General features: G+C 47.1%; 1 protein-coding gene across 1 annotated transcript; it reads right to left on the bottom strand.

Annotated features, from left to right (window-relative positions):
- Window positions 1-1133: 1133 nt before the first annotated feature.
- On the bottom strand, window positions 1134-9433 carry TFF1 (trefoil factor 1). Its single transcript, XM_082393072.1, has 3 exons — window positions 8012-9433; window positions 4794-4946; window positions 1134-4328 (listed from the first exon to the last, which is right to left on the bottom strand). The coding sequence occupies exons 1-3, from the start codon at window positions 8142-8144 to the stop codon at window positions 4312-4314; spliced, it is 303 nt and encodes a 100-aa protein (XP_082249198.1). The 5' UTR covers window positions 8145-9433; the 3' UTR covers window positions 1134-4311.
- Between the last annotated feature and the right edge of the window lie 18162 nt (window positions 9434-27595).

Raw genomic sequence — 27595 nt, 5'->3', positions numbered from 1 at the left:
TTCCACACCAGTTGTCCGTCAGAAGACCCCTGACTTCCCCCCAAAATACGAACCTCTCCCAGGAGAAACTTCCTGAACTTTTGTCTGAAGCTCTTCAAGGACATGGAAAGTTCTAGAAAAATTCCCGTGTTGGTGGTTTCCAGGCTGGAGGGAAAGGGCGGTACGCAGGGTGTCAGACAGCCGTGTTGACTGGCCAGTTAGCCTTGTAGCTCCACATGTGTGAAAACCAAGAAAACTCTAAACTGACACATCCCTCTGTTGTGTCGTTCTGAAGTTGAAGGCCTGTCTCTAAAAACAAAGATAGAAAACATAAAACTTTCCACTAACAAGCTACGTATTCAGATGTAGAAAGTATAAGGGTGGCTTGCCCTCTTCTGGCAGAAATCCACTGGTTTTGAGGTGCAAGAGAGCTCACCCCCAAAGAGACTCCCTCAGCCTGGTTTCCAAGGTTGGGGGGAGGGAGCGGTGTGGGCCCTTTAAGAGCTGTGTGTATGTGTGACTGCGTGTGTGTGTGTGTGCGTGTGTGCATGCGTGTGACATGGTCCCCGAACTGTTAAAGGCTCCTTGTGCCTTATCATCAGAGCTGTTCTTATTGAGGCACTTTATCACACAGCCTGCCTTTTTCCCACCACCTTCTGGATGCTTCAAGGCCTCTGCATTGGCCGTGACAAGGCGCCCTTTGCTCCTAAGCCCTGCCATCTGTTCTACTCCCCTGGCCGTGCACTCCTGGCTGTAGTGAAGCGCGGGGCGGGGAGGTGGTCCAGGCTCCTGGGAAGCCCAGATTTCCCTCCCCAGGAGGGGTCACCAACCAATCGCCTTCATGGGGGCGCGTGACGGGGAGGGGCAGGTGATGCGGAGGCGGCCATGGGGCAGGTCTGCCCCCGTGGGTGGTGGTGATTTCTTAACAGTCCTGTTCTGTCCCCCACCCGCTCCCATCCTGGCTCTGAACACGGGAAGGACGCGACACCCCAGCTCCCACCTCTCTCCCTCCACAGCCTCACTGAGCGCTGGGACCCACTGGGATGTCCTGGGCGGCTGAGGCCAGACAGCACGGGCGGGCACGGGCTTGACTGCCCTCTGAGGCCACCCGGTTTCCCAGTGCATTTCCACCGGTGTCTGTTCTGACAGGTCCCCCCACACGCTGCCTGGGCGCCTCCCTCTCTGCCCTCAGTCGCCTCCACTGTCGGAATTCCTAGGGATTTTGTGATTCTCAGGAAGCAGAGTGTGGCAGAGAGCAAGTCAAATCCCTTTCCCACCCGTGCGGGGTGCTGGACGGGGCGCCCCTGCAGGAGCCCCCCGTGTTCTCGTAGCCGTGCGGGTGAGCCTGAGAGGCCTGGTGTCCAGACGGTGGAGCCGTGGGATCACGCATCCACGCGGGTAAACACCAGAGGAGGTGGCCGAGCCATCGTGGACCACAGATTTCTTTCCATGTAACGTGGTGGGGGGTGGTTTGAAGCCGCTGGCCCTCCATCCATTCACTCCCTCAGTGGGCAGGAATCCAGAGAAACAGAAGGAAGGCAGGGGACCCACCTGGCCTCCTGTCACCTGGCCTCCGCCCCATGGTCTGATACCTGTCAGCCACAGGAGTACTTAGGGTCAAGAAACCCCAATCTGTGCATCACCGCTCCATGAAAAGTGGCATAGCCTGCATGGTCTCTGCCCAGGAAAAGGGGGAGAATGCCCAGTTCAGCTCACTGCTGCAGGAACCCCCAGGAGACCAAGTTCACCTCTCAGAGCCAGGGGACACGTGTGACACAAAGGGGCAGCGTGGGTATGGCCCTCGTGTCCCAGATCCCATTCTTGGCTTTCTCTTGATTGCATCCTTGAAATTATTAGTAAACCTTGATTCTAGAGGCTCTCTGGTTCAGGAGAGTCTGGTCTGATCTGTGTGTCTGCTCAATTGGGCGAGTTACTAAACATTTCTTGGCTTACCAAACGGGGATGAAGATAAGGATAAGATAACATTTGTAATGGAGTTTGTTTCAAAAACCTAAAGAATTGCCTTTTAATTCTCCCCACACGCACCTCTCTTTGCCCCTGATCACTCCTGATTCTGAGCCCAAAATTCCTCCTGAGAGCCTGAATTGGGTGGATGGCTCTGTGAGAAGTTAGTGAAACACTAGATGTGGTAGAGGGGACAGATTGCCCACTGTCCTTTAACAGATGAAGGGCCCAGCCTGGAGGACTCACCCTGAGGACGTTTACTTTGGGTGAGAGCTTGTCCCTGCCCGTGGTAGCTGGGATGTGGACTCACCCCTCTAAGATACAGGGAAGATACAGGCCTTGGTAAAGTCTTGGAAGATACAGAAAACTCAACCAGCAGAGGTTTAACCCCTAAGGATATTTGGGTTTACTTAACATGAAGTCTGGAGGTGGGTGATGCTGGGGAAAATCAGCAGCTGAGGGATATCAAGGCTCTAGTTCTCTGGCTTTTCCTCATTATCACAGAATGGCTGCCTGAAGCACCACATCACACCCTCACACCACACAACATCCAAAGGCAGGCTGCAAGGGCCATCCAGGACAGCTAGAGGGAGCTCTCCTCTTACCAAGCAGTAAAAGCCTTTCCCCAGAGCCTTCAAGTAGATGCCTGCTTCCGCCTCATGGGCCAGAGTGGAGTCCTACCTCTAATTGAAAGAGAGGTTGGGAAAGTGAGTACTTTCTCCATTCTTTATAGAGTGGAAGTCAGGGAAGAAAGAAGGGAAGGAATGAATGTCGGGAACTGGGAAACGGACCTGCTATGTCATGGGGGAAAGCCCTCCTCTCTGGCACTGGGGAACGTGGGGAGAAGGCACAGGGGACGTGACAAGCTGGACTCCAGAAAAAACTCCAGCCGAGACCCCCAGACAGGCCAGTGGCAACCCAAAGGGCATGACGTAGACCCAAGGACTCCCTAGCTCCACAGCCGTGGGGGCTTGGTCCCCTCTGTCCACCTAGCTCTAAGGAGGGGCAGGAAAGTGGGAGAGGGAGGGTTCAGAGACTGGCGACTACTACCTGCAGAAGCTGCACGAAGTACCGTCACACACTGCATTTCCAGAGGGGCCGGAGTAAACACACATAGTTTATTTTTACCTCTCACTAACAGGTGAAGATTGTGAGAAAGATCAGATACGCTTCGGATTAAAAAAAGAGAACCCAAAATTTCTCTGCACGTTCTCCCGTGAAGGTCACGGCACACGCATGACACATATACTATTGCACACACACGTATGCTGCTGTGTGCGTGTGCTGGGGTCCCCATCCTGACGCTTCCGCACGTGCAGTGTATCTCCCGGCCCCCGGGGCCTCTGTACTTACTCGTCCTGGCGGCCAAGGGTTGCGGGTGGGTGATGGATCTGCCGGAAAATTGGGAAAAAACTGGTAGCGCAGAGGGCAGTACCTCCTTCTGGGGACCAGCTGGCTGGGGAGGGCGGGAAGGCGGGGCTCCTGCAACCCCAGAGACAGGCCCTGGGAGGAGGCGTCCAGGAGCACGGCTGGCTGAGCTGAGCTCTCTGGAGCAGGGCTGACTGCCCCGGGGGCCCTTGAGGCTGCTCAGCCCAGCAGGGCCCGCCAGGGTGAGGCATCTGCCCAGGTCCAGGCAGGTCCGACTGGCTCCCTTCCGTCCTGCCTGTGTCGGTGATAAGGGGGCACCGTGGCCTCCGTATCTCCCACCCCACCCCCCATTTTGTTCTATTTTCCAGTTTGGAGCTCAAGAGTGGGGAGCCAGGCGGTTGGGTGTTTCCTCAAGACGTCAACCCGCGCCATCCTCTGCAATTGTTTTTATTATTAACACTTGCAGACGCTTTGCGATGGATTTGATCTCCTAAGTCAGTTTCCATCCGGGGGAAGTGAAGAAGTTGCCAGGCAATTTTTATTACCACCATGAATACGTAAAGAATGTGAGTAAAGTTTGGTGCCTGTTTTCATGATTTGACAAGGATGTGGCCCCGAATTGCTTCTGACACTTTGCAACCCAGTGGCCTTGTGCACGGACGCTGACGGCTGATATCCATCGAGAGAGCCTAACGCAATTACAAGTCACGCTCTCATCTGGCCCAAGATAGCCTGAGTTAATGTGTAATCCACGATGAGAACCCAGAGGTGCAAATATCGCATTTCTCTCTCAAAGGGAACATCGTTTCTATTTTTTAAAAGAAGTACCAGCACAGAGTAACATTTATCTCTTTTAATTTTCAGGCTAATTTTGAGTACGAGGAATCAGAGCAGTCAATCCAGGCAGTGAGTTCAGGCTCAGAGGACCCCGAAACATCCGGCCAGAGATGGAGCTAAGACCCCGGCGCCGGGCTGATGCCATCCCTACCGGAAAAGCATCTAAAACTGACACTCCCCTGCAAAGGTGAAGGGTGGGGAAGATGAGATGCGTTAGCAAGAATAAGTATTTTCTCTCACTTTTAAATAATTACAGATAATTTGCTTAAAAGCATCACTGGGAACATTCTTTAGAAAACAAAGATTGTCTTTATATTTTGTCATTCTTTCCACTCCCCACCCCCAAGCAAGCGATGAAGTGTTACCAAGGACAATTCTTCACAGATCTGTGGTTAGAGATGTGAAGAAAAGCCAGGAAAAAAATAGGGTGCCTCACCCAATGGGTCTTTCGCCCCTGTGTTTCCATCCCCCAGCCCTGGATTCAGACTGATTTAGGCAAAACCACTTCTTTCTAGTCACCCCTTGGCCATTACTCTGGGCAAAAACACAGCTGGCAATTCAGAGCAGGGTCCCGTGGTCCCATGTGGTTTTTTTTTCTCACTAATTCTGCATCTTCAGACCCCATGGTGTTGTCATGGCCTTACCTTCTGAAGGTTCATCAATGGCCACAGGATGGAAGCACCAGGGGACTCCAAAAATGTTGCTATCAAAGCAGCAGCCTTTATCTTTGCACTCCGTAGGTGTGATACCGGGTTCACCACAATTTACCCTTTGATGGGGTCCCATCTGACACGTCTCTGAAAGTATATGGGCCAAGAGGTGAAGGTAAGTCGTGGACTGAATCCCTCCCTGTTATTACCCGCACTCCAGCTCGCTTCCTTTCCCCAATTAAATCAGCAGCCAGCGGAGCAGTTGATGCAGACCCAGGGCTCCCCATACAAGAGGAGACCCTGTCCTCATTTCCTGATGCGAAAACACTGAAACTCTGGGAAAATGCAAGGTGCCTGGGATTTGTAAACTTTGCACCTACCTAGATAACCTACTCATTTGCTCATTAATTTCAACAATTATTAAACTTTATTCACTCAATCAATAAATATCTGTGGAGCACCGCTTGTGGGTGCTAGAAACCGGAGCCAGCACAGCAGAAATAAACAGGGATCTATTTATCCCCTCAGGGATGAAGTTCATGCCAGGCCCTGTGCAGGATGATAGGGACCCAGAAATTAAAAATAGAGACGTTGTTGTTAAGAAGCTAACAGTCTGACAGAGACGGAAGCTGAGTAAAGGTACAAAACGGCACAGTGCAACCAGCCGTGGGCAAGCCCAAGAGGGGAGAGTGACAACAGGCTAAACAAAGCAAGGAGGGCTTCCTGTAGGAGGAGGCTGACCAGGTGAGGACGAGGCAATGGGTGTTCCAAGCAGAGGGAGTAGCGTGTTCAAAGGTGGTGGAGAGAGAGAGAGCAAAGTGTGTTCAAGGTAAGATGGGGAGTCAGGGTGGGGTGGTTTGGAAAAGCCAGGCTGAGGGCTGGAGTGGACGACTTCAGCCCAAGACCAAAGGGAGCCACTCGGAAGCTTTAAGCAGAGGAGTGACGACATTGACCCAAAGTGGAGAACACTCGCGGGCGGCTAACGGCTCCCACGTGTTCTAGATGCAAGATCTGTAGGGTCTGAACTCAGGGCCAGAGTGTAGGGCTCTGAGAAGGCATACTGCTCGGACCGGGTGGTGGGCGGGTTGAGGCAGGTAGCAGAAGAGGAATCCGGAACCCCTACCCTGTCTTGCGGGGGAGGGGGGATGCTTCGAAGGTTAAGGGCTCCGCTCCGCACGTGGGCTCGGCGTGCTTGTGGGTGAACGCCACCAGCTGGGCTCCGGAGAGAGGCCTGGCCACGCAGTCGCTGCATCGACTCCCGGACCAGACTGTGTCCCCGGGGGAAAAGGACGAGCAGCAAGGCCTTGGGAGTGCGGGTGGTAAAGAGACAGGGAGGGAAGGAGCTGGAACAGAACAAGGAGGACCGAGGTTCAGGGCACACGTGGTCACGAGCTGGCCTTGACCTGGAGCATCTCGCTCTCAGAAGAAGGCAGTCCAACCAAAGACAGCTAGATGCCCGGCCTCTCCTAGACTGAGAGGCGGGATGCTCGCATTTGGTCCCTTGTGAAGTCCAGCTGAGCATCCTAAAGCGGAGCCCATCACTCGAGCTGGTCTTTTTTGTATTGGCATCTGAGGATCGCCTCCAGCTTTCTTTGAAGAAAAGGTTCTGTGGCTTTGCAAAAAGATGTGCGTCCATCTCCCACTGGCGGTGCAGCCTCTTGGGGACATCAAATCCCCCCAGGGTCTGGCCTCCCCAACGTAGAGAGAAGGTGGTCATTGCCCACTCCACCGGGCAGGTTGGTGGGAAAGGTCAAGACAGGCTGTGTGTGCAGAGCTTGGACCACAGTTCTTTTGTCCTTTCTCTCCCTGCAGGGTGTGATGCAGCAGCCAGGGGGGCGGGGCAGGGGCCTGTTTTGCTGGGTAACCTGACCCCCTCCCAACTGCCATCCTAAAAGGGAACTGAAGATTTCCAAGGGTTCTGTCCTCAACAGGAGTCCATCTTGCCCACTGTTTTCTGTTACATAACAGGACTAAATGGAAATGATTTCCAGCCAGGGCTACACTTGTAATTGGATGGAGTTTCCTAGTTTTCTGTTGTCACAGGATCGCTGACCCTGTGAGAACCGTAGAGAAAGGTTGAGCCTTGGGCCACAGGGCAGGGGCCAGTGGGTGGCCAGCAGCTGGTGTGGAGAGTGGGGACCAGCGCTAGGCTGCCCAGCCTCCCGGAAGCGGACAGTGCAGTGGGCAGAGCTGGGGACTGGGGTGGCAGGGAAGATGCAGACAGACCGGGGGGCGGCCGGGTGCAGACCACCCTCCTCCATCCCCACAGGAGGTCATACCTCCTTTCAGGTCCAAGCCCCCTCCCTCCTCCTTGCCTTAGGCTGTGGGGCCTTCCTCCCCCCATCCCCTCTTCACATGCCTGGTCCTCTGTTCCTGACATGTGAGGTCCTTGGAACATGTCCAGAGATACATGGGAACCATCCTTTTACCTCCCTTCAAACCTCTATCGGAATCCTCATTTTGAAACCTTTGGAAAATCCTTCTCCAGCCCTCTCCCTTTAAAAGTGTATCTACCAATAATAAACAACGTTTATTTAGCACTTTGTAGCTTTTCCCAAACATTGTCACACGTGATTTTGTTGACAGCCCTCTAAAGCTGAAGATTGACCCTGTTCTGCAGATAAAGGATTTGAGACACAAACACGTTCAAAGGAAGCGATAGTGCCCTCCCCCCTTAATTCTCTCATTTGGTGACACCCACGGACTAGGCACTGATGGAACACATGCACCAATGGGACAGGTGGTCTGGGTTCCATGGAACAGGGGGCCCAGGAGAGCCCACAGAACCTGCCAGCGGGGTTCCCAGGGGACGCCCGTCCTCAGAAGAGGCTCTTAGAGGTCTGTGTGGACCTTGAATGGGTCCAGCCCCAGGGGTTTGGCTTGGGCATTTGGAAGAGCTATTCTTATTCCCAACATCAAAGATAGCTCTTTGAAATGTGATACTTAAGAGCCCCAGAATATTCTAGCATCAATACTGAAGAGAGATGTCAACCGAGGCCACTACTTTCTCACCGCAGTTCCCAAAGCTTTCACGGGCCCCTCCACCCTGCTGCTATCTTCCCCTGTTCTGCCTTCCAGAATCTTTCCAGGGTCTAGAACAGCCCCTGGCACAAAACAGCGCTTGGCTCAAAAGTACGTTGTGAAACCATGACTCCCAGAGGCGGACCCCTGCCCCGCGTGCCCACCACAGAGCAGGAAGGGGGGTGTCTTACCGGCCTCGCCCTGAGCCAGGCTGCTGAGGGCCAGAGCAAAGACCATGACCAGGACGCAGGTCACCTTGGGCTCCATGGTGGCTGTGAACTTCCTCCTCTGTCCAAAGGAGACCACGGTCAAGGATGAGTGCATCCTGGCCCTCGATCTTATACCACAGGCTCTGTTTGCTTTTTAAAGAGGGTCAGATAACGTTTGCCTAAGGAGGGCCCCGACACCCTTCATTCCAAGTGATCCCCACTGATTAAAAGGTGTTTCGTAAACGCAGCCAAGCCAAACTGACAAGTTTGCTGATAGAGAAAAATGCTATATTGCATGGTCGTCTTGGTTGAGGGAGTTGAGATTCAGAAAGTCCCTCTCTTATCCTGTGGCAGTCTCCTCGGTCACGACCTGGTCCAGCGCCTGAGCTTTTCCGAGACCCTCCTGCTAAGTCAACAGTACACTCACTGGAGAGTGAGTCATAGGCGAGATGCCCATGCCAGGCACAGCGTGTCAACAATGGCTCACCGGTCCCCCATGGCGATTCAGGGACGGACAGGCAGACAGGGGCAAGTGGGGCCCAGTGGCCCAGCCTGGTCCTTTCCAACTGGGCATGCAACTATTTCCAATGGTTTTAAGGATCCATGTGCCTGGGCAAAATGACCTGGAAATACCAGGAACTGGCTTCAAACTTCTTCTTTTCTCCACTCGTTTGTCTTGTCAGACTTTTCCATGGCAAATTGGTACACGAGCAAAGCACCCTGAGGTTCTCCAGCACCCTGGCCCTGTCCAGAGAGCCATGCCCTTCCGGTTGGCATGGGCATTGAAAACTCACAAATGTTCAACATCCCACTTAAAGGAATTGTGGGAGCATTTTTACTTATTTACCTAAATTAATTAATTAAAATTTTTTTTTTGCTTTGCTTTTCCCTTTCCCAGTGGAGTCCTTTTCACAGTGAGGTTGTGTGTATGAGAGCTGACGTGACACTGATGAAGTAGCGGGCTCTCCCTCTAGCAGGGGCCCTGCATCGGGGGGGGTCCCTCTCTCAGGTCCTCGGGGTGCAGCCTCCCTGACCCTGTACCTAAAGGGCCACCTCCAACCGCAGCGTCCCAGGTCCCTCCCCTGCTCTGCAGCTCTCACTACCTTCTAAGGGACACAGTGATTTGCTTACGCTCTGTGCTTGTTATTTATTGACACCCTCGCCCCCCCAGTAGAATGGAAGGTCCAAAATGCAGGGAGCTTCGTCTATTTTGTGCGTTCAGGTGGCCCCAGCACCTACGACAGTGCCTTATTCAACAAATATCTGTTGAAGAATGAATGAATGAATGAATGAATGAATGAATGTAAGGGAAATTCTTTTCTTCAGTGAAAGATTAGGTTCGGAGGAAAATGAGTCTGGCTTTGGAGGGAGAATAACTTCTCTTGGGTGACCTGGTAAGTGTGTCCTGGCAGCCCCTCTGGGAGGGGAGCAGGGTCAGAACTGGGGCCACCACATTCTTAGTCAGGCTCACCCCCAGCCCACCACCCTGGCTCCAGCTGCCGATCCTGAGCCAGGGTCTTCAGGAGAGGCCCAACGTGCAGGATTCACGGTTGTTTGTTACATCCTTCCCTGTGTGTGTCGGACTTTGCCCTTCCGAGTGGGTGGGAGGGGTGGGCGGGGGCCCACGTCACTCTCCAGACCGCCTCTCAGACTTGCAGTGGTGATTCCAAGACTCCTGGCAGTCAACACTAACACAAGATCACACGATGGTCCTGTTTTTAAAAAATGACCATTTGGTGAAGAAGACAATGCACTGAGTTGAGTATTGGTCCACTAACGAGCTGGGTCACCTTGTACAAATATTGTAAGTCCTCTTGGGTTTCACTTTTCTTGATGGAAAATAATGTGGCTGGACCCTGAGGCAGCTGAAGCCTGACCTAATTTGCAGTCCTCTCGTGCTAGGGTTCCAAATGTGTGCCCCTGGTTTTGCATGCCCAGCAGACCTTCCTGCTTTGGGGCTAAAGTTTTCCATCTCCAGGCCCCCTCCCCACGCCCACTCCCGCTGCCTGCCCCCCGCCGACCTCCACCTCACAGTCACCCTGGTTCTGCTCAGGGGTGCGTGTCTGAGTGGGGTGAGTGGGGGTCCCCTGTCTGCCCATCCTGATCAGCTCTCTGAGACCCTGGAGGTGGTGCTGCCTCGGCTGTGTCTCCAGCCCTCACATCCCCTGGCTTTTGGCCACTGTGGTGGCACCAGCATGACATGGGTACTCGGGAGAAAGTGAACCCAGTGGGGGTAGGTTGCCTCCTGGTCCCTCCTGGCCGTGTCGCCCTGGACAGGCTGTGCTTCCATGTCCACCCACAGCCCCGTGGGCAGCCCTCTCCACACAGCAGTCTTCTCTGGCTCACCAAAACTCACCCCTCTCTTCACGCCTCAGGCTGAGGGGCTCACTAGCCCCAAAGAAAGGTCAACACTCTCTCCATCTAACTTTCCTTGAATTACCCAGATTTGGAGTGACAGGCCTGCTTCTTGCAGGACCTCTGATTGACACAGAAATTGCTACCAGCAGTGACCCTGTTAACTGACCCCGGAAATGAGACCCAAGGTTGGCTCCCAGGGCATGTCTCCTGGTTGGAGAGGTGGAAAAAGGTCCGAAACCTACCAGAGGTGACGTGGAGTGAAGTGTCAGGTAAGGTACCTGGGAGCATGCGTGTGAGGTAAGGTACCTGGGAGCATGAGTGTGAGGTAAGGTACCTGGGGGCATCTCGTTTCCATGGTAACAGTCACGTGATAAAGATGGGGGTCAGCTGGCTTCTTCTGAGAGCTACACAACATTCAAGAAGGAAAGAAGGAATGGAGGAGTGAGAGTGTCCCTCTGGGAATGGGACAATGGAGAGGCTTTCCCAGCTAAGCGCCCACTGTTGCGAGGCAGTGAGGGCTGGGCTCAGGCTGGGCCGGGCTGCTGGATTTGCAGCACCGATTAGATGTCCATCACGTCCCACTTCCTTACACCAAGGTCTTGGCCTTGGAGAGGAAAGAGTTAAACTCTGAGACATGGGGTTGGGAAGTTTGGGCAGAAAGGTGAGGCCGAGAATTTGGGATCCTGAGCAAATACCCTGACCCTTCTCCCCCAGCAGAGATGACCCCTCCACCCCCATCTGAGGCCAAGCATCTCTCCTCTCCATAAATGCTTCCACTGACCATTGACCACCCAAGGGCTCACACAGGATGTGGACGCAGGATGGGGCCATCTCCACATCCCGCATTGCTTCCAGGTGCATGAAGGTGAGACGCCTCATGGCCCAGACACAAGCACTGGCCTGCCAGGGTGGACAGCCTGTGCCCAGGAGAGTTGCAGAGCTGCATTGGCAGGATTCTGGGGAGGACTGAGGGTAGATTTGGGGGTGTCAGACCACAGAGGATGAGGTGCCATGCTCAGAGGACTGACATCATCACACTCTCCAGGATTCGGGGCGGATGTGCTGGCCAAGCACACAGGAGGCTATGACCGTCCTGCGAGTGGGTAACCAAGCCCTGGGCTTGAAGGTGGCCAAGAGTTCATGCAGTGGAAATGCCGGAGACCCACATTCCACCTCCAAAACGTGGCAACCTCACTACTCAAGGTGGCCCTGGGTTAGCAGCAACCCACCCCTGGGATCTCGGCAGACACGCTCCCTCCCAGGCTTCATGAAGTCAAATCTGCATTCTAGAAAGTTCCCAGGTACTTCACAGGCACATTAGCTGTGGGAAGTTCACTGATGCTGCCGGTGAGGGGGTCCCGGGCTCAGGGAGGCTTCAGTGTTGGATGGACCTATGATGTGCACCTTTCTCGGCTACCCTAGGGTCCAACATCCCTCGACTCCACCCTCAACCATCCTCCCCAGGCTCCTGCCAATGCAGTCCTGCAACTCTTCTGGGTTCTCCCATCACTCAGATGTTCAAAAATGCCCTGGTGAGGGGCCACCAGCATCTTTCACAATCCCCTCTGGGCTTCTCGAGTCTTTGTAGCCCAGAGTTGATGTGGGACCCAGAGTCCTTCACCAAGAATGGAGGCCAGGTCCCCTTGAGGAAGAGCCTTACAGCAAAGCCACAGATACAAGTGATGAGCCTTCCCCCAAGCCTTCCCCAGAGTGATCTGAGCCATTCACTAGTACTCGTTTGCTAGGGTTGAATTGAATTCCCCAAAAGATGTTGCAGTCCTAACCCCCGGTATCCGTAAATGTGACCTTATTTGGAAATAGGATCTTTGCAGATACTCAAGTTGAGATGAGGTCATTAGGGTGGGCCCTACTCCATTATGACTGTATCCTTATAAAAAGAGGATATTTAGATACAGACATACACAGAGGGAATATGATGTAAAGACACACAGAGAGAACACCATCTATAGCCAAGGGAATGCCTGAGGCTGTTAGAAGCTAGGAGAGAGTCACCCTCAGAAAGAACCAACCCTGGTGACACCTTGATCTCAGACTTCTAGTCTCTAGAACTGAGACACAGTAAGTTTCTGTTGTAAATTCAGCTTGTGGTACTTTATGATACAGTCCTAGAAACTAATACAACCAGGGTGACTACTACTGCAGAAAGAAAAATATCTAGGCTTTCTGAAGGTCATTAAATATTAGCTCTGAACTGACACTAATCCTCAGAGCCCAAATCTCTGGTTCACCAAAGATGGAGCCTGTGGATTTCAGGTGCTGGTTGAAGTCTTGGTCCAAGACTTGGTCTCATTTTGGGTCCAGTGAGGTGACACACACATCCCTTGGGGACCTCCTAAGGCCCAGAACAGATACACTCAGTAGCTACATTTCTTCTCTGATTTTTGGAGAGGCATATTATAGCGGAAGTCTCTCTCACCAAGACAGGGAAGAAAAACCACGATCACCGTCCAGGAAGGAATTGCAGAAATCCATGTCACTATCAAGGATGTGAAAGATTCAGGAGTGGTCACTGCGCATGCCCTTTGAGCTCGCATGTTTGGCCAGTGCTCAGGCCAGGTGAGTTACAGAGAATGACTACAGAGCACACGTTCTCTGTAAAGGGCCAGGTAGTAAATATTTTAGGCTTGGTGGAACACATTTGGCCTCTATTACATGTTCTTCTCTGTTTTATTTTTGTAACCCTTAAAACATGTAGAAACCATTCTTAGTTTAAAGGTTGTATTAAAACAGGCCACATGCAAGATTTGGCCCACAGACTGACATTTGTCAAGTCCTTGATATAGAGTATCATAAATTTAACCAAGTGGTGATGACAATTGTTGCTGAGGTTCTGGGTGTAATATCATTACTGGAGCAAATTCCCTGGCACCTGATATGCAGCTACTGACCTAGAAAATGTTTGGTTTTCCCCCATTCCTTCAGAAAAAATCATCAGAAGTACTTTGCCTTCGCATGGCAAGGGCAGCAATATACCTCTACTGTGTGAGTTATATTGGGTTACACCAAGTCCCCTGCTCTCTGATATAACACATTCAGAGGGACCTTGAACATTATGCTACACATCCCGCTGGCCCATTACACTGATGACAGGATGCCATGTTGATTGCATTTGGAAAACAGGAAGTAAGATGCCTTAGCAAAACACACATGTGTCAGAGATTGGAACTGCAAAAATTCAGGGACCTGGCCTATGAGTGAGGTGTTAGGAGACCCAGTGCACTGGAAATATCCTCTTGAAAGAGAAAGATAACTTTCTGCAGCTTGTGCCACTCACCCCCAAAATACTCATGGGATTTTGAGATAACATACACGACATTTGGACATATTGTTCTGGCTTATTTACCAAGCCACCAGTAAGTTTGCAATTTTGAGTAGAGTTAAGAATCATAGACTGCTCGGCAGCAGCTTGTCCAGGCTGTAATACAAGATGCCCTGCCACTGAGCCCAGAAGTTTCTATGGCTTGTGAAATATTCATGGCAGACATATAGAGTGTACAGTACCTTTGGGAAGTCCTAATAAGTGAAACAGCACAGATCTGTCTTACTTCTCTGTTGCCATGTGCCAAATGACCCCAAGACTTAGTGGGTTAAAGCAACAAACATTTACCGTCTTCTAGTTTCTGAGCGTTACATGTGCCACCACAGCTTTCCTGGGGCCTCTGGCTCAGGCTCTCTCACTGGCTGCAGTAGGTGTCATCCAGGGATGAATGCATAGCTCATGAATGCAAACACATCAATTTTCTTTTCCCTGCCCGTATACAACTGGCCCATGTAAAAAGTGGCAATGGTGGCATATAGGATCAATCCCATGAGTTTCTGCTCACTGTGGCTGATCTGAGTTATACCACTGAGTTCCCATCAGAGGCTGGCACGTGAACCTGGATATAGCATCATTACCCAGGAGCAGCGGCCGGCAACCTGGCAGCAAGTTAATTTGATAGGATTCCTTCCATTACAGAGGGCCAGGGGCACATAGTTTGGGTCTGGACATGCTTTCCCTCTGAGCCTGCAGCCCCTGGCAGCACCAGCACTTGTGAATTTACAGCAAGTGTAATCCAATGCACAGAATACATCACAACACATTTTAGGTCAAAGAAATAGAACAATGTCCCAGCTATTCGCTGGTCTTTCCATATGCCCACCACCCAGGAGCAGCTAGCTTCATAGAATGATGGACCTATCTGCTTGGCAGCCAGCAGTATATGCCTCAAACAGCAGCAAAATATGGGACCATCTCAAGCCAACTGTGCTTGTCCAGAAACCAAGCAGTAGGAGTGGCTTTTCTGATGACTAAAGGATGTAAGAAATTTTGCTTCCCATCCCCATGACCATGGCCTGAGTGGGTTGGAGTGCTGTTGCCCAAGAGAGGCTGGCTTCCACTTAGAAACACACTCTTGGTTCCACTGAACTGGCAGTGGAGATTGTACCCTTGACCTCTTCAGGCCCCTGAACAAGCTGGCAGAGAATTATCAACTAGAAGGATTGGTCCTAATTCCCGAAGGAAACTGTGTAACTGCTGCCCCGTGGGAACCAGGAGGACAATGCTTGTAGCCCAAGGGGGTCACTGGTAGTGCTTTCTCACTCAGGGGTCCTGGTCGATGGAAAACCAAAGCAACCCAGTAAATATAAGACCACTTAAGAACTCATATCCTATGGATGTCAAGATTTGGGTCAGCCTACCAGGGAGATAACCACATCCAGCTGGAATGACTGCAGATGATAACAAGACATGAAATGGGAAGGAAGCAATGACAACCTACTTTGACCTCTTGACCAACAACCAAAGCAGGTGCTGTTGCAGCTATGTTTAATGTAAATTAAAGAAAATGACAGTAAATACTTAACAAATTTCTGGAAGGTTTAGGGATTTCTAACCCTTGTAAAAATGAGAGAAATCATCTAAATGTACATAAATACGTAGGTAGAGAGCAAATTTGACCGTGTAAAATATCTTGAACTTTGGATATAAAAAAATTTTTAACTGTGCAAAGTTTATAGTATATACAATGGACAAAGGTTTAAAAAACTTTAAGATGTAAAGATCTCACACAAAATGATTTTTAAAACCCTGGAATTCCAATAATTAAAGAAGCAAAGAACATGAACACAAAATTCTTAGAAAACAATATGCAAATGCTTAAAAATTACAGGAAAAGTGAGAAGAATGATTAGCAATCAAAGAAATAATTTAAAACAACGATAACAATATTCAAACCGATCAAATCGTCAGATTTTGATTTTTTTTATCAGAAGATTCAATGCTGTTGAATGAAGCTCGGTGAAATGAACACCTACATCCATAGTAAGTGGAAATTGACATCACCTCTGTGGAAATCAACATGGTATTTTGTACCAAGAATCTGAGAAAGAGCACACTCTCTGACCCAGTAAATCTACTTTGGAGATGTCCTAACGAAAGAATCCCAAGCACAGAAAAATCACTTTTTTCCCCAAGAAAAATCATTTTGCATGAAGATGTTCATCAAAGGAAATCTTAGTAATAGTGAAAAATTATAAGCAACCCAAATTACCAGTAGTAGAGAAATCGCTAACACATCTTGGTTACAGCTACATAGTGAAATATGCAACCATCACTAGTGTATTTCTATGGAATTTGTAATCACGTGGAGAATTTTCATCCTGCAGTGTTAACTCAGAAAGAACAAGACAACAAAGCTTTACAAACAACTCAGTAGAAAAAAGGAGAAAAAAGAAGATACACCAGTGGGTGTCACTGTGAAAGGGTGAGTTCCATCCCTTCCCTTGGATTCTGCTTTCCTGGTCATTGAAATGTTTCTTTTTTTTTTTTTTTAATCTATGTATTTTATTTATTAATTTATTAATTATTTATTAATCTATGTATTTTTGGCTATGTTGGGTCTTCGTTGCTGCGTGCAGGCTTTTCTCTAGTTGTGGCGAGCAGGGGTTACTCTTCATTGCGGTGCACGGGCTTCCCATTGCGGTGTGCGGGCTTCCCATTGTGATGTCTTCTCTTGTTGTGGAGCACGGGCTCTAGGTGCGCGGGGTTCAGTAGTTGTGGCACGTAGGCTCAGTATTGTGGCTCACGGGCTTAGTTGCTCCGCAGCATGTGGGATCCTCCCAGACCAGGGATTGAACCCGTGTCCCCTGCATTGGCAGATGGATTCTTAATCACTGTGCCACCAGGGAAGTCCCTGAAATGTTTCTATAAGGCACATAATAAACTTTTATAATTGAAAAATACTGTATTTTAAAAAATGAAGTGTAATGGCTTTGCTCTCCCCAAAAAGAGAAAAAGAGGGGAGTTTCCCTGCCACCTCCCCTCCATGGGTGAGTCCGTGAGTCAGTCCTGGAGCAGGTATTTGACCTTGGAGGGGTTCCCCACTGGCCACACCCCACTGACCTGCTTCCCCAAGACCTGCTTGCTCACACCTTCCCTAAACCTTCCCTAAAGTTAAACACAGGTCTGGGGTTGGTGTGAGCTGCCCATAATCTCTTAGATTTCAGCAGTCTCACTGAGCAAAGCCACACATTCCTGCCCACTGAGTCCTCGACCCACACAGAGGCCATGCCAGTGAGGTGCAGGCTCACCCAGGTCTCTCCACACATTCCTCCCTGCTGAGCACAGCAATAGCCTTCACCACCCTTCTCTGTTCAGAGAGGCAATGCCAAAGCCCAGCAATCCCTTCCACTGACCAAGGCTCCAAAAACCCACCAAGTCCTAACCATGGCCTCCAAGGAATTTAAAACTAGGAGTGAGAGACAAGGAGCCTAATACCTGATTCCTCACCCCCAAGCCATCCCTGCCAGCCTCCCTGACTCTGCCAAACTGCAGCTAAACATCCTACACTCAGCTCGGCACCAGCCAGGGGTGTTCTGCCCAGCAAGTGAGCCTGGAATTCATCTGCTGATTCCTTGCCTAGGTTCCAGGAACCTGGGGTAAGTGCGGACACTGTACATTCTCCCATTGATCTGCACCTCAGTCCCCATGGTGAGGACTGGACCAGCCCCTTCCCAGTGACACTAACTGTGTCACTTCCTCCCACCTGCTGTCCCTGGCTGGAGTCTTACCTCCTTGGGCCTTGGTGCTGCACCTCTCCTGACCATGAGACCAAATTTCAATCCATGTCTACCCCAGACAGAGGTGTGTGGGTACATTTGTTATTTCAGGCATGAGGACTTTCCATCTGGCCGGGACTGGTGGTGAACTGTCTCCACTCCAGCAGAGGAAAGAATAAGAAGAATTACACGTAAACTACCCTTAAGTGGGGCTGCCCAAGGATGGCAGTTACTAGCCCCTGCTTTGCTCTGAGGCTGTTTCTGTGATACTGTTTCATAAGCCCCAGATTATCCTGTGGTTTAGTGATCAGTCATGATTGACCAGTAGGGAGAGTTTCATTTACTGGACAAAGGGCCTGGATTTGATCATCTCTGAAGAGCCTCACTAAACTTTATTTCAATTTTATACCTTTTGTTCATGTCTTCCCTCTACTTTTTCTAAATAGAGTTCCCGAGGTCTGGGCCCTAGAATTCAGGCAAATCTGATTGCACTTCCACTGGATGGAGTATGGTGTATAAAGGATTATGATTCTTGGGCCAAGTCTTATCTCACTGGTTGTGTCCTAAACTGGTTCTCTTGTCCCTGCTGTGCAGCACCTTCTGCAGGACAGAGGCTCTGACAGCAGGTGTGGCACTGGTCAGAGGGCTGTGGAATAGGCCACCTCCCAGAGTTAGTTATTAGCATTCCAGCTTCGATGCAAACTTCACCCTGATGGAGACGAAACCACTTTTACCATTTGAGTTGCTACAAAAGTTTATGCAAAAACAAATGACAGAAAGACTTCCCTGTACCAAGGATCCTGCTTTCTCTTCCTAACAGCCCTAACGTTTAGCCAAGGCCGGTTATAAAGGACGACTCGGGGACCTGGGGGTGAGGTTAAGAGAATGTCCTGAGCCCTGTGGTTCTTCAGTGGTGGGTAAGACCTAGACCAGGTGCCCTGACCCCACCTCTCACCCACCACCCTCCAGGATGGCACTGCCTAGCTTCTTGGTGAAAACCAGAGGCATCTCACCAAAGCAGCCTAACGGATCAGGTGCTGCTCACGTGCCCAAGACGTTACCACATAAAATACAAGCTGGCTTGTGCCGTTCAGCATCTTCTTTATGGTGTCACCAGCAATGTTAAAATGAGTGACTTTGGTTCTGAGCCCCATGTCAGGCTTCCAAACCTGGGGGTCCGGCAACAGGAGGAAGAATTCCTAGAGAATCAGACTTTGAAGCCTAGTGGGATTTGATAGCAGGATTTCGACAGGACTGGGGGAAACAGAGACTCCACTCTTGGAGGGCACACACAAAGTAGTGTGTGCATCGGGACCCAGGGGAAGGAGCAGTGACCCTGGGGGAGACTGAACCAGACCTACATGCTAGTGTTGGAGGGTCTCCTACAGAGGTTGGGGTGGCTGTGGCTCACCACGGGGACAAGGACACTGGCAGCAGAAGTTCTGGGAAGTACTCCTTGGCGTGAGCCTTCCCAGAGTCTATCATTAGCCCCACCAAAGAGCCCAGGTGGGCTCCAGTGTTGGGTTGCCTCGGGACAAACAACCAACGGGGGAGGGAACCCAGCCCCACTCATCAACAGTCAAGTGGATTAAAGTTTTACTGAGCTCTGCTCACCAGAGCAACAGTCAGCTCTACCCACCACCAGTCCCTCCCATCAGGAAACTTGCACAAGCCTCTTAGATAGCCTCATCCACCAGAGGGCAGACAGCAGAAGCAAGAAGAACTACAATCCTGCAGCCTGTGGAACTAAAAACTCATTCACAGGAAGAGAGACGAGATGAAAAGGCAGAGAGCTACGTACCAGATGAAGGAACAAGATAAAACCCCAGAAAAACAACTAAATGAAGTGGAGATAGGCAACCTTCCAGAAAAAGAATTCAGAATAATGATAGTGAAGATGATCCAGGACCTTGGAAAAAGAATGGAGGCAAAGATCGAGAAGATGCAAGAAATGTTTAACAAAGACCTAGAAGAATTAAAGAACAAACAAACAGAGATGAACGATACAATAACTGAAATGAAAACTACATTAGAAGGAATCAACAGCAGAATAACTGAGGCAGAAGAACGGATAAGTGACCTGGAAGACAGAATGGTGGAATTCACTGCTGCAGAACAGAATAAAGAAAAAAGAATGAAAAGAAATGAAGACAGCCTAAGAGACCTCTGGGACAACATTAAACGCAACAACATTCACATTATAGGGGTCCCAGAAGGAGAAAAAGAGAGAAAATATTTGAAGACATTATAGTCGAAAACTTCCCTAACATGGGAAAGGAAATAGCCACTCAAGTCCAGGAAGCGCAGTGAGTCCCATAGAGGGTAAACCCAAGGAGAAACATGCCGAGACACATAGTAATCAAATAGGCAAAAATTAAAGACAAAGAAAAATTATTTAAAGCAGAAAGGGAAAAATGAAAAATAACATACAGGGAACTCCCATAAGGTTAACAGCTGATTTCTCAGCAGAAACTCTACAAGCCAGAAGGGAGTGGTGGCATGATATACTTAAAGTGATGAAAGGGAAGAACCTACAACTAAGATTACTCTACCCGACAAGGATCTCATTCAGATTCAATGGAGAAATCAAAAGCTTTACAGACAAGCAAAAGCTAAGAGAATTCAGCACCACCAGATCAGCTCTACAACAAATGTGAAAGGAACTTCTCTAAGTGGGAAACACAAGAGAATAAAAGGACCTACAAAAACAAGCCCAAAACAATTAAGAAAATGGTCATAGGAACATACATATCGATAATTAACTTAAACGTGAATGGATTAAATGCTCCAACCAAAAGACACAGGCTTGCTGAATGGATACAAAAACAAGACCCATATATATGCTGTCTACAAGAGACCCACTTCAGACCTAGGGACACATACAGACTGAAAGTGAGGGGATGGAGAAAGATACTCCATGCAAATGGAAATCAAAAGAAAGCTGGAGTACCAATACTCATATCAGACAGAATAAACTTTAAAATAAAGAATGTTACAAAAGACAAGAAAGGACACTACATAATGATCAAAGGATGAATCCAAGAAGAAGATATAACAATTATAAATATATATGCACCCAACATAGGGGCACCTCAATACAAAAGGCAACTGCTAACAGCTATAAAAGAGGAAATCGACAGTAACACAATAATAATAGGGGACTTTAAAACCTCATTTACACCAATGGCCAGATCAGCCAAAATGAAAATAAATAAGGAAACAGAAGCTTTACATGGCACAATAGACCAGATGGATTTAATTGATATTTATAGGACATTCCATCCAAAAACAGCAGATTACACTTTCTTCTCAAGTGTGCACGGAACATTCTCCAGGATAGATCACATCTTCCATCACAAATCAAGCCTCAGTAAATTTAAGAAATATGAAATCATATCAAGAATCTTTTCTGACCACAACACTATGAGGTTAGAAATGAATTACAGGGAAAAAAACGTAAAAAACACAAACACATGGACGCTAAACAATATGTTACTAAATAACCAAGAGCTCACTGAAGAAATCAAAGAGGAAATCAAAAAATACCTAGAGACAAATGACAATGAAAACAAGATGACCCAAAGCCTATGGGATGCAGCAAAAGCAGTTCTAAGGGGGAAGTTTATAGCTATACAAGCCTACCTCAAGAAACAAGAAAAATCTCAAATAAACAATCTAACCTTACACCTAAAGGAACTAGAGAAAGAAGAACAAACAAAACCCAAAGTTAGCAGAAGGAAAGAAATCATAAAGATCTGAGCAGAAATAAATGAAATAGAAACAAAGAAAACAATAGCAAAGATCAATAAAACTAAAAGCTGGTTCTTTGAGAAGATAAACAAAATTGACAAACCATTAGCCAGACTCATCAAGAAAAAGAGGGAGAGGACTCAAATCAATAAAAGTAGAAATGAAAAAGAAGAAGTTACAACAGACAGGGCAGAAATACAAAGCATCCTAAGAGATTACTAAAAGCAACTCTATAACAATAAAATGGACAACCTGGAAGAAATGGACAAATTCCTAGAAAGGTATAACCTTCCAAGACTGAACCAGGAAGAAGTAGGAAATATGAACAGACCAATCACAAGCACTGAAATTGAAACTGTGATTGAAAATCTTCCAACAAGCAAAAGTCCAGGAGCAAGTGGCTTCACAGGTGAACTCTCTCAAACATTTAGAGAAGAACTTAAACCCATCCTTCTCAAACTCTTCCAAAAAATTACAGAGGAAGGAACACTCCCAAACTCATTCTATGAGGCCACCGTCACCGTGATATCAAAACCAGACAAAGATACTACAAAAAAAGAAAATAAAGCAGAATAAAGAAAAAAGAAGGAAAAGAATTGAGGACAATCTCAGAGACCTCTGGGACAACATTAAATGCACCAACATTTGAATTATAGGGGTCCCAGAAGAAGAAGAGAAAAAGAAAGGGACTGAGAAGATATTTGAAGAGATTATATTTGAAAACTTCCCTAATATGGGAAAGGAAATAGTCAATCAAGTCCAGGAAGTGCAGAGAGTTCCATACAGGATAAATCCAAGGAGAAACATGCCAAGACACATATTAATCAAACTATCAAAAATTAAATGTGAGAGGAAGGAGATACGGGGATATATGTATATGTATAGCTGATTCACTTTGTTATACAGCAGAAACTAACACACCATGGTAAAGCAATTATACTCCAATAAAGATGTTAAAAAATGCAAAGAAAAAAATTAAATACAAAGAAAAAATATTAAAAGCAGCAAGGGAAAAACAACAAATAACATACAAGGGAATCCCCGTAAGGTTAACAGCTGATCTTTCAGCAGAAACTCTTCAAGCCAGAAGGGAGTGGCAGGACATATTTAAAGTGATGAAAGGGAAAAACCTACAACCAAGATTACTCTATCCAGCAAGGATCTCATTCAGATTTGACAAAGACATTAAAGCCTTTACAAACAAGCAAAAGCTGAGAGAATTCAGCACCACAAAACCAGCTTTACAACAAATGCTAAAGGAACTTCTCTAGGCAGGAAACACGAGAGAAGGAAAAGACCTACAATAACAAACCCAAAACAATTAAGAAAATGGTAATAGGAACATACACATTGATAATTACCTTAAATGTAAACAGATCGAATGCTCCCACCAAAAGACATAGACTGGCTGAATGAATACAAAAACAAGACCCGTATATATGCTGTCTACAAGAGACCCACTTCAGACCTAGGTACACATACAGACTGAAAGTGAGGGGATGGAAAAAGATATTCCATGCAGATAGAAATCAAAAGAAAGCTGTAGTAACAATACTCAGACAAAATAGACTTTAGAATAAAGACTATTATAAGAGACAAGGAAGGACACTATATAATGATCCAGTGATCAATCCAAGAAGAATATATAACAACTGTGAATATCTACGCAGTCAACATAGGAGCACCTCAATACATATGGAAAATGCTAACAGCCATAAAAGGGGAAATCGACAGTAACACAATCATAGTAGGGGACTTTAACACCCCACTTTCACCAATGGGCAGATCATCCAAAATGAAAATAAATAAGGAAACACAAGCTTTAAATGATACATTAAACAAGATGGACTTAATTGATATTCGTAGGACATTCCAACCAAAAACAACAGAATACACTTTCTTCTCAAGTGCTCATGGAACATTCTCCAGGATAGATCATATCTTGGGTCACAAATCAAGTTTTGGTAAATTTAAGAAAATTGAAATCATATCAAGTATCTTTTCTGACCACAATGCTATGAGACTACATATCAATTACAGGAAAAAATAGGTAAAGAATGCAAACACATGGAGGCTAAACAATACACTACTAAATAACAAAGATATCACTGAAGAAATCAAAGAGGAAATCAAAAAATACCTAGAAACAAATGACAATGAAAACAAGACGATCCAAAACCTATGGGATGCAGCAAAAGCAGTTCTAAGAGGCAAGTTTATAGCTATACAAGCCTACCTCAAGAAACAAGAAAAATCTCAAATAAACAATCTAACCTTACACCTAAAGCAATCAGAGAAAGAAGAACAAAAAAACCCCAAACGTAGCAGAAGGAAAGAAATCATAAAGATCAGATCAGAAATAAATGAAAAAGAAATGAAGGAAACAATAGCAAAGATCAATAAAACTAAAAGCTGGTTCTTTGAGAAGATAAACAAAATTGATAAACCATTAGCCAGACTCATCAAGAAAAAAAAGGGGAAAGACTCAAATCAATAATATAAGAAATGAAAAAGAAGAAATAACAATTGACCCTGCAGAAAGACAAAGGATCATGAGAGATTACTACAAACAATGATATGCCAATAAAAGGGACAACCTGGAAGAAATGGACAAATTCTTGGAAAACCACAACCTTCCGAGACTGAACCAGGAAGAAATAGAAAATATAAACAGACCAATCACAAGCACTGAAATTGAGACTGTGATTAAAAATCTTCCAACAAACAAAAGCCCAGGACCAGATGGCTTCACAGGTGAATTCTATCAAACATTTAGAGAAGAGCTAACACCTGTCCTTCTCAAACTCTTCCAAAATATAGCAGAGGGAGGAACACTCCCAAACTCATTCTATGAGGCCACCAGCACCCTGATACCAAAACCAGACAAAGATGTCACAAAGAAAGAAAACTACAGGCCAATATCACTGATGAACATAGATGCAAAAATCCTCAACAAAATACTAGCAAACAGAATCCAACAGCACAGTAAAAGGATCATACACCATGATCAAGTGGGGCTTATCCCAGGAATGCAAGGATTTTTCAATACATGTAAATCAATCAATGTGAAGATAAACCATATTAACAAATTGAAGGAGAAAAACCATATAATCATCTCAATAGATGCAGAAAAAGCTTTTAACAAAATTCAACATGCATTTATTATAAAAACCCTCCAGAAAATAGGCATAGAGGGAACTTACCTCAACATAATAAAGGCCATATATGAGAAACCCACAGCCAACATCGTTCTCAGTGATGAAAAGCTGCAACCATTTCCTCTAAGATCAGGAAAAAGACAAGGTTGTCCACTCTCACCACTGTTATTCAACATAGTTTTGGAAGTTTTAGCCACAGCAATCAGAGAAGTAAAGGAAATAAAAGGAATCCAAATTGGAAAAGAAGAAGTAAAGCTGTCTCTGTTTGCAGATGACAATATACTCTACATAGAGAATCGTAAAGATACTACCAGAAACTCCTAGAGCTAATCAATGAATTTAGTAAAGTTGCAGGATACAAAATTAATGCACAGAAATCTCTTGCATTCCTATACACTAAGGATGAAAAATCTGAAGAGAAATTAAGGAAACACTCCCATTTACCATTGCAACAAAAAGAATAAAATACCTAGGAATAAACCTGCCTAGGGAGACAAAAGACCTGTATGCAGAAAACTATAAGACACTGATGAAAGAAATTAAAGATGATACCAACAGATGGAGAGATATATCATGTTCTTGGATTGGAAGAATCAACATTGCAAAAATGACTATACTACCCAAAGCAATCTACAGATTCAATGCAATCCCTATCAAACTACTAGTGGCATTTTTCACAGAACTAGAACAAAAAATTTCACAACTGGTATGGAAACACAAAAGACCCTGAATAGCCAAAACAATCTTGAGAAAGAAAAATGGAGCTGGAGGAATCAGACTCCCTGACTTCAGACTATACTACAAAGCTACAGTAATCAAGACAGTATGGTACTGGCACAAAAACAGAAATATAGACCAATGGAGCAGGATAGAAAACCCAGAGATAAACCCACGCACATATGGTCACCTTAGGTTTGATAAAGCAGGCAAGAATGTACAATGGAGAAAAGACAGCCTCTTCAATAAGTGGTGCTGGGAAAACTGGACAGCTACATGTAAAAGAATGATATTAGAACACTCCCTAACACCATACACAAAAATAAACTCAAAATGGATTAAAGACCTAAATGTAAGGCCAGACACTATCAAACTCTTAGAGGAAAACATAGGCAGAACACTCTATGACATAAATCACAGCAAGATCCTTTTTGACCCACCTCCTAGAGAAATGGAAATAAAAACAAAAATAAACAAGTGGGACCTAATGAAACTTAAAAGCTTTTGCACAGCAAAGGAAACCATAAACAAGATGAAAAGACAACCCTCACAATGGGAGAAAATATTTGCAAAAGAAGCAACTGACAAAGGATTAATCTCCAAAATTTACAAGCAGCTCATACAGCTCAATATCAAAAAAACAAACAACTCAATCCAAAAATGGGAAGAAGACCTACATAGACATTTCTCCAAAGAAGATATACAGGCTGCCAACAAACACATGAAAGGATGCTCAACATCACTAATCATTAGAGAAATGCAAATCAAAACTACAATGAGGTATCACCTCACACCAGTCAGAATGGCCATCATCAAAAAATCTACAAACAGTAAATGCTGGAGAGTGTGTGGAGAAAAAGGAACCCTCTTGCACTGTTGGTGGGAATGTAAATTGATACAGCCGCTATGGTGAACAGTATGGAGGTTCCTTAAAAATCTAAAAATAGAAATACCATATGACCCAGCAATCCCACTAATGGACATATACCCCAAGAAAACCATAATTCAAAAAGAATCATGTACCAAAATGTTCACTGCAGCTCTATATACAATAGCCAGGACATGGAAGCAACCTAAGTGTCCATCGACAGAGGAATGGATAAAGAAGATGTGGCACATGTATACAATGGAATATTACTCAGCCATAAAAAAGAAATGAAATTGAGTTATTTGTAGTGAGGTGGATGGACCTAGAGTCTGTCATACAGAGTGAAGTAAGTCAGAAAGAGAAAAACAAATACCGTATGCTAACAGATATATATGGAATCTAAAAAAAAAAAAATGGTTCTGAAGAACCTAGGGACAGGACAGGAATAAAGACACAGATGTAGACAATGGACTTGAGGACATGGGGAAGGGGAAGGGGAAGCTGGGATGAAGTGAGAGAGTGGCATGGACATATACACACTACCAAATGTAAAATAGATAGCTAGTGGGAAGCAGCCGCATAGCACAGGGAGATCAGCTTGGTGCTTTGTGACCCCCTAGAGGGGTGGGATAGGGAGGGTGGGAGGGAGACGCAAGAGGGAGGAGATATGGGGATATATGTATATGTATAGCTGATTCACTTTGTTATACAGCAGAAACTAACACACTGTTGTAAAGCAGTTATACTCCAATAAAGATGTTAAAAAACATATATATTAGCCCGATAAGAATGTTTCTGAAATCATAGTTCTTTGGGCTCCATAAACCAAACATAACTTTAAAAATCATTTTCATGGTTCCTTTTCTCAGCAGCCCTCTGTGTGGTTGGTGATGGGAAAGCGGTTAAACGGAAACCCCAGCCCCCCACCCCTCCCGGACGTGACTGCACCCAGAAGATAACAGCACCCCCCCTACAAAGGCCCATGGAGGCACTCTGGCCTCAGCCTCAGGGAAGCTGGGGACTGCAGGGGTGTCCTCACAATTTCACAGCTGAAGGCCTGACTCCTGCTCTGGTTGAAATGGGTACAGACTCTGGAATCTCGCCCTGGGCCCTGCTGCCCGTCTGGCATCCGTCCTGCCCTGTGGCCATCACTGAGTCACAGTGGGCACCCCGGGGCTGGGGACAGGAGCAAGCTCTGGCTCTGGCCTGGCAGCAGGCAGCCCTCTCACAAGCCAGGAGGAAGGTGAGCTGTGGCCCCAACGTCACAGGCCCAGCAAACAGCTGTCCGTCCGGGACCTGGGAGAGAATCTGGAATTTTCCAGTGACCAGGCGGAAGGGGTGGGAGTGGATGCCCTCCCCAGAGCCCCCCCCTGGTGGCCAGGCCTGCGAAGCTCCTAGGTTTCCCCTGAAGTTCTCTGAGGGCGGGTGTGATAAACAAGCAGCTGTCTGGACCCAGGGACGGTCCCCCGCTCCATCCCTTCCCTTTCATTGCCTTGTCCTCCGGGGTCTGCAGGAAATGAGCACTGAGTTTTAATACTGTGCTGGGAACCAGTGATATTATACACATTTTAATGTACCAACCTGGGAGCCTCCTGCCTGAGGCCGGGCCTCTCCCCCACCCCCGAGGCCTGAGGAGAGAATACAGGGAATCGTGCA

The sequence above is a fragment of the Balaenoptera borealis genome, assembly GCF_965194805.1.
Source record: "Balaenoptera borealis genome assembly, chromosome: 5".
Lineage (NCBI taxonomy): Eukaryota > Metazoa > Chordata > Mammalia > Artiodactyla > Balaenopteridae > Balaenoptera > Balaenoptera borealis.
Note: the sequence above shows the minus strand (reverse complement) of the source record. Positions and strands in the feature narration are given on the sequence as shown.